The following is a 17,262-nucleotide window of genomic DNA, read 5'->3' on the forward strand; positions in this document are numbered from 1 at the left end:
GTATACTGTTTATTTGAAAAGATTTTATTTTATTAAAAGACAATATGCGTAATCAGAATGAAAAATCTTGATTAGTTTTCACCTCTACTATTATGCTCAAATCTTGCCATCTCCACCTCTTACGTCCAGAGATATGGAGCACACAAGCATATACAGCAGGGAAGTTCTTTCCACTGCTTCAGACTATTAATTTTGTTCCAAGACTTTCAGCATGCTAGTGTAGAAATAATCCTCCCTCCATCCCTGCACGGCAGAAGTCTTGGAAAATACATGAAATCTAGAACAAACTGAATGATCTCCAGATGCTACAATACATTCTAGACTGACTCATGGAAGTGTAAACAAGTTCACTCTACCTTCTACTAAGCCAATTATGATGAGAATTTAATGGTTTTCTAAATCAAATTTTGGCATAAGACAGGTTTTGTTTTACTCTGATATACTGCTTTGGCCTTGTGTATTTATTTAAATAATTTTTTAAATATATATGAAATGAATTGCAAACTACACAAAATCTGCTCTTTAACAAGATTGCAAAGTATGTTATAGTGTATAACATCAGTCACACCATTACAACATTAATTAGTCACATCTTTGGGGTGTTTATCCCTAAGATCATACTAATAGTGACATTCACCACAGCACATTGCTAATTGTGTTTCCTTGCACCTTTGACATCCCACCCATATTCCTTCAGCCGTATACTTAGCAATTTTATTTTTTCCCTTTCACATCTTCTTCCTGTTTATTAGAACACTTCTATAGCTGCTAACTTGGTGTCATGATTCTTTCTATTTTACTTGTACTAATTAGTCTCCTTTTTTCACTCCTCCTGCTTTCTGAGAGGTGTTTAATTCCTCATTCTCTTTTAAAACTCTCAATTTCTTTGCTCCATTCTATGTTTCTATTCTTCCTGCCCAACTTATTATCTATATCAGCTATTATTAATCTTCCTTGTTTCCTTCTACTGCTCTCACCCTCATGCCACAGTTTTTCTTATGTTTAGAATGAGCTTTCCCCCCTTTTCCTAGAAAAAGCTTGTCTCTTCTTCATGCCATGCACATTTGTATTTCACATGCCAACATAACAGCACTGTTACAAACTTAATTCAAAACATACTTTAAGGCTGAAATTCTGTAATCTTCCTTGGGAGTAGGAGTCACAGAACTCAAGGGGCACACTTCTTAACATTTTGTACAGAAGCACTGTGTAAACAATAGTTGTAATACACAACAGCCCAGTCCAGTTTAGAGCAACTCTTTTGAATCAGTGGGACCACAAATGTACTGACTTATTCAGCAGCTGATTCACTGGATCTATGCTACCTTGGACAGGCATTTGGATTTAAGCCAATGACACATATTAGTCATGATTACTGTAAGTCCAAAGGATTCCAATAAGCCCAACAGCCCAAACAACTAAGTATGGATCCAACCATATGTTATTGACACACTATTCAGAAAAGCAAAGGATCTAACTGTGCTTGACCACTACATTTTTTCTGTGGGGCAGAAACCTTCAAGGAGATGGGATATGGCTCAAGTCCTGTTCTGCCAGTGGAAGTCCACTAAAATTATCTTAGACTTCCGCTTTGATGTGTATGCACAAATCACAACAATGTTTTTACTTGGAAAAACAGCATTTATGTTAAGGAGGTTTCTGCTAAGTGCTTTCTTCCTGTTTTCCAATGAGCTTGGTTGGTAAGGGTTAAGTGTGTGCACTTGACTCTTCCTCTGAATTCCATTTCCAGGGAAAGCCTAAAGCAGATTAAAATGTGTCAGAAACTTCAAAGCAGTACCCTGTTCTTTCAAAGAGGTTTTCATGTACCACACACACATACAATTGAACACTGCAAGCGATTCTTGACTACATGACAGAGATGCAATTTGATAAAAAGCCTCTCAAGATTTAAGGCCAAAACTGTGCAAAACTATACCATCAGCACTTCCGTCCATTAATTCCCTCTCATCTCATCTTACAGTGGCTTTTTCTTTTATTGAGCTTTTCAACGATGTAATAATGTGTTTCTTACCATTTCTATGAGACACCACATGTTCTCCCGATGAAGGTTCATTTTCTTTTTCCTTTGTGGCGCTTGGGATGTTTTCTTTTTCAAGCAATCTATCCACCATTGCAATTATGCAATTTAAACTTTTCCCCACATTGGTCCACACCCTGTCCTGAAAAAAGGATTAGTATCACTACTCAATATTAAAATATGTGTTGAAATTCACAATTCATTGACCCTTTTTATATCACAGTACATTTTAAAAGGTGAAATAATATTACACTAATAGGGCTCCATTCTTGAACTTACTTACACAGAAGAACCTTGCTACTAATTTTAAAGGAATATCTCTGGAATAATCTGTTTTGAGGTTGCCATTGAATTTAGGCTGACTGTAAGGTATTCATGAGGTAGCCATTCAAGAGATAGCTAGTCTGTTTTAGCCAAAACAAAAATTTCTCTCATGTCTTAAAGATTGACATTCATATTGTTGCATCTGCTTTCACAGATCACAGCCCTCATTTGATCAAATGTTTGAAATCCAGCAATGTCTTCGCTGAGACCAGCCAACATTATTTATTTATTACAGGGTCTTTCTGATGCTGTGTATACAAAGATCAGGATGAGGTACAGTCAATAAAAACAGCTTTAAAACTATTTTAAGATAATTTAAGTAATTAAAAACAGTTCAATATAGTCCTAATTAAACCACACAAAAAAGACCAAGACCAATCACTAAAGTCCGGAAGTTTTGAGTTTACCATAACATTGCAAGACACCTGAGGGTGCCTGATTTCCCCCCACCCTTTCTTTGTATTACTCATCTCATTATCTCTCAGTGACTTCCCTGGTTTCCCTGATCTGAAAAAGCCTTGCAGAAGAACGGACCTTATGACATCTTCCCCTGGGCTTTAACAGAAGTTTGGAAGCAGTGGGTGCTGTTAGCTGGCACAGAGTTGCTTGGTCCAGGCCACCCAGCAATAAAGCCAAACCTGTCTGTGTTCTATAATCAGTACTGAATTCAAGCTGAAATGGATCTGACAGTCTATCTCATCCAAGTACAGTATTTCTGGAATCGGGAAGCTGCCACAAACTCCAATACTTGCATGAAATACTACAGACTGGCCCATAAGGTATCTACTCCCTTCTCTTACTTGGCCAGACTTCCTCTTGCTGTGTTTATGAGCTAGGAAGGGCAAGGATCAAACCTGCATATGATGGCTCACAACTGTCCAAGGATCCTGCTCATATCCTCAGTCTGCAGAAACTTGAACATGTCCATTATCACAGGATAAGCAAGTAGCACAGTTGCATCTACAAGACTTGTATCAACCACACCATTCACATTAGAATGGATTTGAACTATTTCACCTGCAATTTAGTCAACTTGAGGAATCTCCATAAATCTGCCTCCATAAATCTGCCTTCAGAATCTTTTGAAGTCCCCCCTTCATACTCCCTAGGAAAAAAAAGCTGCTCAGCAAAATTATTTTCAAATAATTCACTGCGACTACCTCTTTGTTACCATTAGTACAAGGTTTAGGGACTTTGCGAAGGAAGCAAAATAATAACTAGGCTGCCCACAGAGCTGCTGTTGTTGTCACTTGCAACAATGCAACAAACCTTTGAGGAAAAGGAAGTGGAAAGAAATTGTTGGTGATTTGTTCTTCTCCCTGGAGAAATTTGGTCATGATTGTCCCAATTTCTCTTCTACAAATAGGGAAGAACACTTCAAAATACCATTTATGCACAACTGCTGGATTCTCACTTGTCTGTCCAGTGACAACAACAAGGTTAATATTGTCAACAGTGGTTCTGTTGGAATGGACCAGAGCTAACAGGCTCAAACTCAACCTGGGCAAGACAGTGTGATTCTGTTCCTGGCCCGGGGGGGGGGGAGGCTCTGAAAAGTTGGGGAGGGTTATTCCTAGACTGGATGGCCTCACCCTTCCGTTTAGAGATCGAGTTTGCAATTTGAGCATTTTTCTGGACCCGGCTCTTTCGTGAGACTCCCAGATCTCAGCTGTGTCCAAATTGGCTCTTAATCACCTTAGGGTTATCACCCAACTCTGTCCCTACCTAGATGAGGGCTTCCTCAGGACATTGGTACAGGCACTGATATTCTCCCAGCCTGAATGCTACAATGCTCTCTACATGGGGCTGCCCTTGGGCCTGATGCGGAAACTCTAGACCACGGCAGCCAGGCTGGTGACTGGGGTGGGCAAATTTGACCACATCACCCTAGTCCTGGCTAGCCTTCACTAGTTATCTGTTGTGTCCCGGATCAGGTTTAAGGTTTTAACACTTACATATACAGCCCTCCGCAGTTTGAGAACTCCGCATGTAGTGTCTTTCCTGAATATCATCTGCCTAACACACCAGAGCCTTCCAGGCCAGGCTCTTCCATGTAGCCATCTCAAGAGAGGCCCAGGAATCTTCTACTAGGCATAGGGCCTTCTCAGTGGTGGCACCAAGGGTATGGACCCAACTTCCAGAGGAGCTGTGCCTGACCCCCTTCCTGTACTTATTTAGGAGGCAGCTAAAAACACTACTTTTCAGGGATGCCTTTCACACCGGCCCTGGATGAACTTCCTGCCTCCTTTCAGGCTGAGAAATGACTGCACCACTGTTTTTTTTCTTTTTAGACTTCATTTTATTATTGCTATTACATTTTAGTGTTTAGTGTTTTTTTTTGTCATCCATCCATCCATCCATCCATCCATCCATCCATCCATCCATCCATCCATCCATCCATCCATCCATCCATCCATCCATCCATCCATCCATCTGCCCGCCCACCCACAAAATATCAGAGAGAAAGCAGAATATTTCTGAAAGGATAAAAGAGTTGTATAAGTACATTTTAGCCCACCTCTTAAATAAAGTGAGGAGCCTCCTTCAAATGGCAAAGCACCAGAAACAGGTAGAAAAATGTGTCACCTCCTACTAGTGACCTGGTCAGCCTTTCTCTCAGGAGTTGTATATGCACCACTCACCTTAAGAGTTTGAGAACGATGCATTACAGGTGGGATGCTTCACGACAATGGTTCCCAAATATAGATAACCTAAGTGTTCTTGGACTGCAACTCCCAGAAGCCTTCACCACTAGCTGTGCTGGCTGGGGTTTCTGGTAATTGCAGCCCAAGAACATCTGGGTTATCCAAGGTTGGGAACCACTGCTTTAGAAGCCTGCCTGTGTTCGTGCTTTGTGAACCTAAGAGTACCTTCCAAAGGGCCTGCCTGAGCCACCCACCCTCTCTCAAATTCAGGCAGGGGATTTCTCACAGCAGTGATAGGGATTGTATAACACATACGAAATATGTGTGAAATGGTTCTCCTCCTGCACAGATGATAAGAGTACAGACCACCACTGGTAGATTTCCAATTGGAAAAAAACTATACCATGATGACATATTTAGAGGGTATAACAAGAGTGTAAACCAGAACATGGCTCAGCATGAAAACATTTTTTTAAAAAAGATAATTTTCTGCCAGGTACTCACTGAAGTGTACTCATCATTCCAACCAATCATTCTGCATTGCCATTTTTGTACAAAGCTATATTTTGCATAAATTACTCTCTGTAAATAACACTTTTGTTTGTTTGCTATTTCTGACTATGTCATTTAATAGTGGATAATTTACCCCCTATCTAGGTCATATTCAGAATGCACTCCACGAACAAAGACCTCACAATCAGCTTTTAGTATGGTCAATTCTGGATTCAGAAAGAAAAATAGGAGGGGGGTATGATTATCAGCTGAAACCTCTTGAATTCATTTTTTAAAAAGCAGAGAGCAATGAATAATTTATTCTCCCTGGGAAATGTGATCAGAACATGCACATATATACTGTAAGTAAGTCTGGTTTTAAAAATATTAGCTTCCCACGTTCTGAAAAACCCTGCTAGAAATGTTTTTCTAAAGGCCACATTTTCAGATCTAGTTTTGTAAATCGATACATGCTTACTGGAACAACAATGAATCCCAGTGGAAGATTTATATCAATAACTTTCTTTCCATCTAGTGACAAGTCACTACTCCGAGCAGTTAAACAAAGAAATTACCATATTTTTCCATGTATAAGACACTGTCCCCCTTTTGTAACCCAAAAGTAAGAAATTAATATTTTAAACATAAAACAGAATACATTTTAACTTACTAATGAGGTAGTATTTACACCTCAGATATGCAGATGATGCCACTCTGATGGCAGAAAGTGAGGAGGAATTAAAGAACCTCTTAATGAGGGTGAAAGTGGAGAACACAAAAAATGGTCTGAAGCTCAACATCAAAAAAACTAAGAACATGGCCACTGGTCCCATCACCTCCTGGCAAATAGAAGGAGAAGATATGGAGGCAGTGACAGATTTTACTTTCTTGGGCTCCAGGATCCCTGCAGATGGTGACAGCAGCCATGAAATTAAAAGCTGCCTTCTTCTTGGGAAGAAGGGGATGACAAACCTAAATACCATCTTAAAAAGCAGAGACATTACCTTGCTGACAAAGGTCCACATAGTCAAAGCTATGGTTTTTCCCGTAATGTTGTATGGAAGTGAGAGCTGGACCATGAAGAAGGCTGACCACCAAAGAATTGATGCTTTTCAATTGTGGTGCTGGAGGAGACTCTTGAGAGTCCCCTGGACTGCAAAGAGATCAAACCTATCAGTGAGTGCTCACTGGAAGGACAGATCCTGAAGCTGAGGCTCCAATACCTTGGCCATCTCATGAGAAGACTCCCTGGAAAAGACCCTAATGTTGGGAAAGTGTGAAGGCAAGAGGAGAAGGGGACGACAGAGGACAAGATGGTTGGACAGTATAACTGAAGCTACCAATATGAATTTAACCAAACTCCGGGATGCAGTGGAAGACAGGAGGGCCTGGCATGCTCTGGTCCATGGGGTCACGAAGAGTCAGACACGACTTAATGACTAAACAACAACAACCCAGCTTGTGCCTTAAAACTGGCCACAGACTTCCTAACAGACCCAGTAACAGGTACAATGAAGTTTGAGGGACCATGACAGGGATTCTTCTTCAGTGGCCCCTGCCTCTCAAATTCCTTTCCTCAAGAAGCATGTTTGATTTCTCATTTTCATTTAGATGACTCTAAGGAGGTAAAGGGACGTGGTGGCACTGTGGGTTAAACCGCAGAAGCCTGTAAGTGACGGGAGTGAGCGCCCATCACTTGTCCCAGCTCCCGCCAACCTAGCGGTTCAAAAGCATGCAAATGCGAGTAGATAAATAGGGACCACCTCGGTGGGAAGGTAACAGTGTTCTGTGTCTAAGTCGCACTGGCCATGTGACCATGGAAGATTGTCTTCAGACAAACGCTGGCTCTATGGCTTGGAAATGGAGATGAGCACCGCCCCCTAGAGTCGAACACGACTGGACAAAAATTGTCATGGGCAATCTTTACCTTTACAAAGGTTTTGAATTTCAGTGCAAGGAATTTATATACTTTAGATAAAGATAGTGTGCGGTTTTTAATTTAATGGACAAATCCTGTTGAACAAAGTATACCTGGGTAAGGAGTGATAACAGTGGCAGGCAGGAAAATAAAGAGTAACTAAAGAGTTCCTGCTTTGGCCTTGGAGGTCACCCGACTTGCCTGCACTTTACGTACTATCAGTCCAACTGCAAGGAACTCAGGCAATCTCTGGGATTGAACAGAAACTCTTCAATTATTGCCAATTTAACACTGCCAGAAAAATAATCCAGGAACAGGGAGAAGGGACTGCAGATTATTAAATCACCTGACTCGCCCAAAGTGATGCTGACTGTAGGTAATTTATGGATCAGCTAGGCAACCCCTGAGATGAAAGCAGGAATTCTTTAACTTCAGGCAGTCTCTTGCTGCCAGTGATGATACCACCGTTAGTGTAATTTACACGACAAGATTTTGGCTAATATTATTCTTGTTTCAACTTTTAAAATAAAATAAAATACTGTAAACTGTGATATCTAGATCACCATTAGTGCCCATTATGTTTATTGAGGAATTAGCTTCTCAGTTTGGGAATTTTGGCAGGAATATCGAATGACTATGGATTATTGCCAGCGTCAGAAGCCATATGCCCCTCAGCTGCAGTTGGTCGGGAATACAGTTGAGAAATTCCTATTATGGTTGTTTTGACCTGGGATTCTCACTAGCATCTGCTTAGACACTTTGTGGGAACAGAATATTGTACTCATTCACTGGGCTAGTTGGTTAGATCTAGCATGGCTTTTCCTATATTTCTGTGAATTCATACGCTTGCTTTGTAAACAGGTTTGGAATCTGAATCTCAGTCTGACAGTCAAATTGGTCTCGTTCAGGCCAATATGCTTATGAAAAGACACACAAATATATACTGCTGACAGCTGAAACATTTTGGTAGGTCTAATATTAGAAGGGCTGGGTCTCTTCTTATTTTTATTCCTACTAGGCAACTAACTTCACTAGATATATTACTGGTTTACACAGATAGCTACTAAGACAGCCTGGGACATGGGCCAAATTTCACTGTCATATTTCATGCAGGTCTCTGAGGTTCACAATAATAATGATCAACTCCATTTATCTCTCCCTCTGCTTTCTCTTTCATGTGAGAGGAAACCCTCCACTACTTTCCTCTTCAAATTTTTAAAATATACTTGAATGTTTTTAAGATTTCAGACAGGAGCACTGTAAGACATTCCCAATATGTGGATTTCTTTGTTCCAAAGGAAATTAAAACTCTGCCTTAGGCAATTCAAGATCCGAATTGTTCTTACTGAAGTAGTCCTGAGCTTTGACAAACATGCTGCTCCATAAAATCATCTTCCCTGCTTCAGCAAGGAAGACTCTCCTGTGTCCTGTCTGCCTTACACTTGACAGATCTGCTCCAACTGCTTTATTATTCCTGTAAAAAGATGTGGATCTGTAAGTTTATGTCCCTCAGAGAGTGGCTAGAGTACATCTCACTCTCCATTTAAGGACCAATATAGACAGCATATTAGAAAACTATTTCCTAGGATCTCCTAGTTAATGGTGAAGATACAGTGGTGCATATCTGAAGGTATGCTTCAGCATCTGATGCTGGTGGGTTCAGGAGCCCTCCCCTTCTGCCCTCCTCTCTGCTGGAGACCTACATGCTGTCCAAAACCATGAGTAATCTGTGTCTAACCATACAGCTATTAGCTTTTAAGTTCACACTCATGTGTTTTCTTAATATTAGTTTCTCCACTACTCACACTCATACAGCAAATAATTGTGTGGTTATACATGAGTTTTCTATATTTGTAAATTTCCTTGCTGTGGCCCCTGAATTGCGTAAAAACCCATGAGTACCTGAAGAGTTTGCAAGCCACAAAAACAGACTTCTAGGGTGCACAGCTGCAGGAGAGAAAACGATCACCAATCTGATGGAAGCTGTGAAATCAACAGAAGTACATTGTTGGCTCCTAGGCCTGGCTATTGTGTTTTTGACCCTAGTACAACAATCCTGCCAACCAGATGCATTATTTTCTTACCTGCAGAAAGCATGAAGTGCTTTTTTTTTTACTTAATGAAATATTTTGACATTTCTCCTTTTCAAATAATTTAGATTTGGACAACCTGAGCCTGAATTTACTACCTATGCTGTGTTTTCATACAGTATTTGCTCACTACTGTTTAGACTTTATAATCAGCCATGTTAACCAGATAGAAATATACTAGAGTGGCTTCCAAATGGCACTCTGCCCACCTAACTCTTGCATTATGTATGGCATGGCTTTTTACTCTCCCTGAAGGAAGGCTTTAGAATGTTGGAAACAGCTGGCGAGAGAAAATGGGAGCAACTATTCAGAGACAATCTGTAACCATCAGGTGAAATACATTACCTTACAAAGTTAGCATTCCTGTGGTACTGCCTATGAATACTATTGATAATTACATGTCATTTTATTGTTTTGTTGCTTAATTTGCACCGATCTGAACATATTTGCAATGGAGAGTATGGCAAAGAGAATCACTTTCAGCATGAGTTCTGAAAATATGTCTCTTGTAAAACCTTTTTAGCTTCACACCAGGTTGCAAGGCAGTACCACTTGAATCATAAACCCTCTGGACGCTTCAGGGCTGAGCAGCTTCTCCTTGATTTTTTCCCCTTTTATAAGGAATAGGGAAAATATGTGCAGAACACTGAAAATGGTTTCCACTGCATCTACGTTATATATTCATTGTTTTTGTATGTTACTGTATATCACACTCAGAAACTGACAATATGAATTCATGGATAGATGAATATTATGCATTGCACAAAGGAGACAAAATATAACAATGGACATCTGTCTGGCCAGTGTTGGTGGAAAAATGCTGCAGCCAAGTAGACAGGATCTTTGGTCTAATGCAGTAAGGCAGTTCTTGTGTTCTGGATTCATGGAAAACAAGCTGTGACCCAGTTCACTCTCTCCATTGTAAGGTAATGGAGAAAGACAGATGAAGCCAGACTTTAAATAGCCACTTTCCTTATTGCTTGTGGGGAGCAAGTATTGCCTCTAGGAAACAGGTCATGTAAACTAACTAGAAAAGAACTGGTTTTTCTTGTCATTCAGGATGAATCCCCCGAACGGCTTTGCTCCATGCACCCAATCAAAGAACAGTTTGGTTCTTGTGGCATTTTGTTCTAACCTTTTGCTTCCTCACATTGACTGAGTTCATTTGAAGAAGGCTAGGACTGTGGATGCCAGATTTTAGTAATCGATATCATGTTAACTCAACCAAGTGCTCCAATGAGGTTTCAAACGTGATTACCTTTCAGCCCCATCTACCAAAGCCAATTGCCATGAATCCTAACAATTGTAGATGTAACCATGAGGAAGGCAACAGGTTACCTTACTTAAAGGAGGCTACACAGCCTCTCACCATGTTGCTCCAACTGGTCTTGTGATGAAAGGGGGATTTCTTACTTTTGGGTTAGAAAAGGGAGACAGGGTCTTATACATGGAAAATAATTTCTTTGTTTAACTGCCCAGAGTAGTGGCTTGTCACTAGATGGAAGGAAGGGAGGGAGGCAGGCAGAGGGATAGGTGAGTTATGTTCTTCATTATGAATAAATAGCTCCATTGCAGACATTCACAAGCCCGAACCTTTTATTATAATATATAAGGCAGGAATCCTGCACCTGCTTATCTCGGAGAAACACCCTCAACGGGACTTAATTCTCGAGAGACATGGATAGGATTTCACTGTACGAGTAGTAGTGAAATAGGTAGGAATGCGATTTAGCGAGGAGTACAGAAGGGCATCAGACTGAAGGTAAAAGTACAGATGGAGAGGCCTGGGACTAGCAATGCTTGAGGATTTTGCTTGGTAAACATGCGGCCGTCACTTCCCCCTTTGCACAACATGAAAAGAAGACAACCAAACTGAACAACCTGTTGTTTACAAACACACACACAAAAATAAACAGGATTTTGGCCACTGTAAAATACCTTAAAATACATATTTTAAAAGAAGCAGGTTAGAACAAATATTGTTCCACAGATGGACCCCAAACACTTGCTCCAGATATTGTATCTTAATACATAACTGCAAGGAAAAGAAACAGGGAAAAGACGTTGCATAATTTTCTTTGCTTTGTTTTCGTTCCATAAAAGTTGAAATGACCATCGTTCAATTTGTACAGGGCACATAAATCCAAAACCACAAAATCCGACTTAAAAAAGAAAAGAAAAAAAGTATATTTTTCATTTCTTTTAAAGCAAAAAAGGCAATCATGTGGCGTATTAAAGGATTGGGCATTTATTGCAGCATAACCTCTGAAGTGCACTTGAGTCTACAAAAGCATACACTATAAAAATGTGTTTGTCACAGAGGTTATACAGACTATTCCAGATCCCAGAAAATTTTTAAAAGCAAAAGAAAGTAAAAGGTACACTTTGTAACTATAAGTGTGTAACTAAAGACCTTTGAGAGAGAAGGATGTAATGTTGAAGCTACTTACCCACTCTTCTTCATCGTATTCTGAATGGTGAGGTATTGAATCTTGTCTCTTGATTTGGGAGGGCTGATCCTTATTCGGCTCATCACTACTCTCTTCAACGCTACTCCTTGGCACAGTTGGTTTTTTTAGGACACAACCTGGACGGGCTGTATATAGAGCTAAAAGGGCACTTCTGATCAGCTGATCCTTAAATGCATGCACAAATAACTCTGTCTAGAATGAAAAGGAATGTTCAGTCAACAAATTGCAGGATTTGTTGCATATACAGTATATGCATTGCATAATCTGTGATGGCCATGATGGCCCCAACAACAAAGAAATAAAATATTTCTGGTTTTTCCTTGAAGCCTGGGCTTTCTATTGGTGCTGCAATACCACAGGCTTGCACACTTTTACAAGGAAACAGTTTTGAATGCAGTGGAGCTTACTTCTGAATAGAGGTTAAAATGGGCTAAGCAGAGGTGGCCATGGGTTTTTAGTAAGTTTCATAAAAAACTCAGAAAAATATAATAGTGTAAGGGAACTATAAATAAAACTCATTCGGTCTTTTGCATTCTGCTCTGAGTGCTTCTGAGCCTGTTTTTAAACAAAAATATAGCTAAGTAGATGAAAATCAAAAGAAATGACTCAAAACATTTTCATTTGACTTTCCTTTTGCCAGTACATTTAGTGATTATGGATAAACCTCTAGTCAACCGGCTACTATCTAATACAGAAGCTTTCAGAGCTTTAGTAAGTTAGCAAAAAGTGAGGTATAAATGCATATGCCTATGGAATATGGGTAAGTTAATGGTATATCTAGCATAACACTAATGCTCCAAAGAGAACACGCATATAGGATATAAAATAGAGCAACAACATATGTCAGTGAAAAACACAAGAGAGACATCCTACTCCTTTTTCTCTGGCACTTCTTCTCTTCTTCTTATCCCTTTTCAGATTAAATCCTCACTGCATTTTCTTATAATAAGTGGTATACAACCAACTGCTAGCAGTTTTCCTTCCCTCTCCTTCCAGAAATATATTGAGCATTAGATACAAACATCATTCAATTAAAAAAACAACAACTGACAGACATCTGAATTGGGAGGATTATCAAACTATTTTAAATATAGTGTACCCCATTACATGCCACTGGCTAAAACAGCATACTAACAGTGTCCCCATTTTGGAGGTCTTCCCTACATGCAGTGGAGCAGAAGGCCAAAAGCAGGTTAAAATTTAAACCCATGAACTAATGTTCCCTCTAACTTTCTGCTAATTGGAACCAAATGGGCAGCAACACTGGCTGCGGGTGTGCGGCACAATGTAGTGTTGAATGGCCACACACCTATGCAGCTTAGAAGAAACGTCATTGGGAACCCATACATTAAGTATGCTGACAGATCTGCTTATGCCTGCAACATTGAAGGGGATAAGCCCTTCTCTCCTCTACAGTGTCTCTTGTGTTACCCAAACAAGTGTTGCTTTGCTCATACACAGAGGAAAAGCCTTAAGAGGAGAGTCTCCTCCAAACATGAAGGGCTTCCAGACCCTGGAAAATTCAAGTTCTGGTTCATATTGATATCCTGCATGCATACAAGAGGCTCTTTTCTCCGCAGGAGAGGAAAATGGGTTGGGGCTAACATGCTCCCTTCTTCACATGTTTAGTCAATTCTTTTATAGAATGTCTAAATAAGGCTTGCGCAATTCTTTGAAATCATGGTCAAAGCCTCTTCTTGGTTTTTTCAGATTCAGTTATGCTCCACCACTCCGAAAAGAAACAAAAATTATGAACTCAAGTAAGCTGCGGATGTAATGTGCAAAGAATTAGAAAAAAGAGAGCTTATAATGCCCTGCTAATAATACTAATATTACTAATAGTTTATTTCAGGTCCACTCCTAGTTTTGCAGCCAACATGTAAGGAACATGTAAAAAGTAAAATAACATGCGCTTTCTATGCCCTATGCTTAAAACCCAAGTGAATACTTCAAAATAATCCCAAAACAAGAAGAAAATGCATGCACTCAGTTAAGGGATGTCACTTCAGATTAAGATTGCTACAGCTTGAAATTGTTGGAGCTATTATCAGAAGATTTTCCCTTTTTTACGGTAGCATCCTAAATCTTATAACAACCAGAATAAATTAATATTTCTACACATAAATGTAGCCAGTTTTATGTTGGAAAAGATAGCAGTTTGGGATTTGGTAGTTCTAGTTGCCACTGCAGGGACCATCTTTGAATCATACCGTTTCTGAAAGCATCTTTAAGGAATTCTTCAAGCTGTCTGGCAAATGCTGCCTTGCAGAATTAAGCAGCAGATCTGTGTGGCTTTCTATAAGAGGCTGAAGATGATTGATGTTACTTAGGACTTCTTTTGCCTTAGCTGTGTTTTCAGGTGAATAGTAAATACATTGGTACCCGGTACTGCAGAATAGGAAGAGAGAAACAAAAGAATATTTTGATAAAGTTAAAACCTGTTTTCACTTCTTAGGGCCAGATGGCTAATTGTTATTTGTATGCAATGGCTTTCATCATCACTATAATTAATGTGGAAAAGTATTCTAAAGTTCACCGTAACACATTTATGAGCATTATTTTAAAATCCAACTTGCTAAAAGCTGAGAATAGGCCTTGTTGGAATAGTAAGAGATGGTAACCTTTTCTCTGATGAATGCTCCAGACATCACTGCTGTAACTAATTATTCCCTGAAGCTCTTTGAATGAACTACTGTATGCCATGGAAACAAAGGAAATGTTGAAAAAAACCTAGACGTGTCTATTATTTAAGCATTGAGGAACTCTCAACAATACATTTGCATTTTATAACAGGCACAAATAAAATACCTAAATTTTATGATGCCTGTTTAAGGTCTATGATGGAATGTGAAAAAAAGCTTTTGAAAACAAGTTAGCAGTTGAGAAGACGATCTGAAGATTACACGAGAGTCATCACCATTTCGGTCCATTATGCAGAGAAATGTAGTATGTGGACATTACTAAGTGTCAAACTTCCTGGATTAATGAGAAATAGGTAGAATGGTAATAAATATGTAGAATGGCGAGATTCAAGACAGAGCTAGTTACTTTGTTACCTGCTAATCCAAACAGCAGTGAAAACTTTAATTCATGGGGAAACAATTGAAGAAGGATATTCTGCATTAGTTTGAGAAGTGGCAAGTTAGATGGTGGCATAGAAGTAGCAACACCAGTCTCCCATTTCTGATTTAATGGTTTTCTAATGTTGCACCTAAAAATAACAACCACCTTCTTGAGATTAAAATTTGCCCGCTGGTTTTTAGGATCATGTTTTCTGTCCCCTTTTCACAGCTTTTCTGGTTTCTGGTTTGTTGACCTCAAAATTGTTTCTGGCATAAAAAATGAGATAGAAAGGTTACTTACCTGTAACTATGGTTCTTCGAGTGGACCTCTGTGAATTCACACATATGGGTTTAGTCTGCGCCTGCGCTGACGTTTTCACAGTCTTCTAGAGCTAAAAGTAACAATTTTATGGGACGATCCCCCAAGAGGCACATGCTCCTCCCACCTGAGATTCCCCTCAGTTCCTGTAATTTGTCCGCCGGGCGCGAGAGTTGTACCATGATAAGACACCCGTGACGGACAGAGGGGAGGATGGGTGGGTAGTGTGAATTCACAGAGGTCCACTCGAAGAACCATAGTTACAGGTAAGTAACCTTTCTTTCTTCTTTGTGGCCTCTGTGAATACACACATATGGGTGACTGGCAAGCTTCACTTATTGGCTGGTGGGACGTCACGGTAGGAAGGATGCCCACAGTTTTGCCAAATCCAGTTTTATTGCATGTTCCTATGTCTAGGTGGTAGTGCTCCGCAAAGGTGGATGGCATGGCTCATATAGTTACATAGTAGACGTTGAGAAACTCGATTCTACTCAGGATGCAGTCACGGTAGAAAGCGCTCTGTGGAGCGAACCTAAAGCCGATGAGACGGTGACCCGTCTGACAACTTGTAAGCAATAGATACAGCCCGGACCATCGATCTAGAGATGGATATGACAAAGGTGGATCTTCGAAATGAGAACCATGAAAGCATAACAGAACCTGTCTTTTGTTCAGAAGCTGTGGTAGTGTCCAAAACAAACGCTGGTGAGCATCTTGTGGAGCATGTGCTCTAGAGGAAATGATGGTGATCTGAAGAATCATGGTAAGATGAAGCATAGATAAATACGACAACTAACCAACTAGGTTAGGAATGAGACAATCAAGTAGAAAGCCACTATATCAGGAGAAATGAATTACAGGTAGATCGGATACCATCTGTCCAAGCTGCAGGTTCCCATGGCAGAGATGACAGTCACTAAGAAGGCTGTTTGAGAGTAATTAATTTTGCATTTGAAGATGAATGGGCTCGAATGGCCGTGTGAATTTAGAATGATGTATAGACCATTGAGGAACAATGTGTTTACATGGAGGACGGATAATACGGAGTCCTCTGAGGAGATGCTTGTCCATAGAGTGAGACACAAGCCCTAGTGGACCAGAATCATCTGGTCAATGGGCAACAGTAGCAGATACGTAATACTTGAAATGTCAAGTAGGTAGCCCTTTCAAAGAAAATTGGCAAGGTAGTTCTTTGTTTCAGTATATGCAATAAGACTTCATTTATTTATATATAGACATCGAGTCAAAAGATTTCGAGCTCAATCGAACACTGAAGTCAAAGTGGTAATATTCTTCAGAATGTCAAGTTCATGGATGATAGATCCAGATGGTCGACCATCCCTCCTTCCGAAGTTAGGACGTGAGGAACCGGAGGGACTGACCTGTGTCTGTCAATATCGATTTGAGACAGGTGGTATTGGTCATCATGGAGGTATTTGGATCGCCCTCGATCAGGAATGATTTTGACTAGGAATGATGGTGATGGAAGACTATCCCTAGAATAAAAGATATCGGAGGGAAGAGTTATGGCAGGTTCCCTGTCCACTGCCATATGAACGCATCTCCGACAATGTCCTTGTCCGCACCTGGACAGGAACAATAGAACCTGTAGTTGGCGTCCGGATCCCATGCAATACATCGATGATCGGCACTTCCCAACAGTGACAGAACCGAACTTGCAGTTGCTTGGAATAGTGATCTTCCACATGGTCAAACAGTAAAGGATACCACTATAGGAGTGGTTCAAGGTGAAGTCTGACTTGCTATGGCACTGAATTCATGGAGGCAATGAATTTGGGGAGAGGACTACTTTGTATTTTTTTTTTTTAAAGAGAAACATACGCTGTAGTACCAGTACAGGTGGACGTCTATATCTTGCTGGGGAAGGTTTCAAAACTAACGC

At 40.2% G+C, this 17,262-nt stretch overlaps 1 protein-coding gene across 12 annotated transcripts in view; it reads right to left on the minus strand.

Moving 5' to 3' along the window:
• Positions 1 to 17,262, minus strand: part of INPP4B (inositol polyphosphate-4-phosphatase type II B) — a 329,973-nt gene that overhangs the window by 79,591 nt on the left and 233,120 nt on the right. For all 12 annotated transcript variants that reach the window (XM_073001618.2, XM_073001620.2, XM_073001617.2 and 9 more), the window contains 3 exons: positions 14,189 to 14,366; positions 11,958 to 12,170; positions 2,033 to 2,180 (listed from right to left, as the gene is read on the minus strand). In XM_073001618.2, the coding sequence (XP_072857719.2) occupies positions 2,033 to 2,180; positions 11,958 to 12,170; positions 14,189 to 14,366 (539 nt within the window). The remainder of the gene's footprint in view (positions 1 to 2,032; positions 2,181 to 11,957; positions 12,171 to 14,188; positions 14,367 to 17,262) is intronic.

This window comes from Pogona vitticeps, chromosome 5, assembly GCF_051106095.1.
Source record: "Pogona vitticeps strain Pit_001003342236 chromosome 5, PviZW2.1, whole genome shotgun sequence".
NCBI lineage: Eukaryota > Metazoa > Chordata > Lepidosauria > Squamata > Agamidae > Pogona > Pogona vitticeps.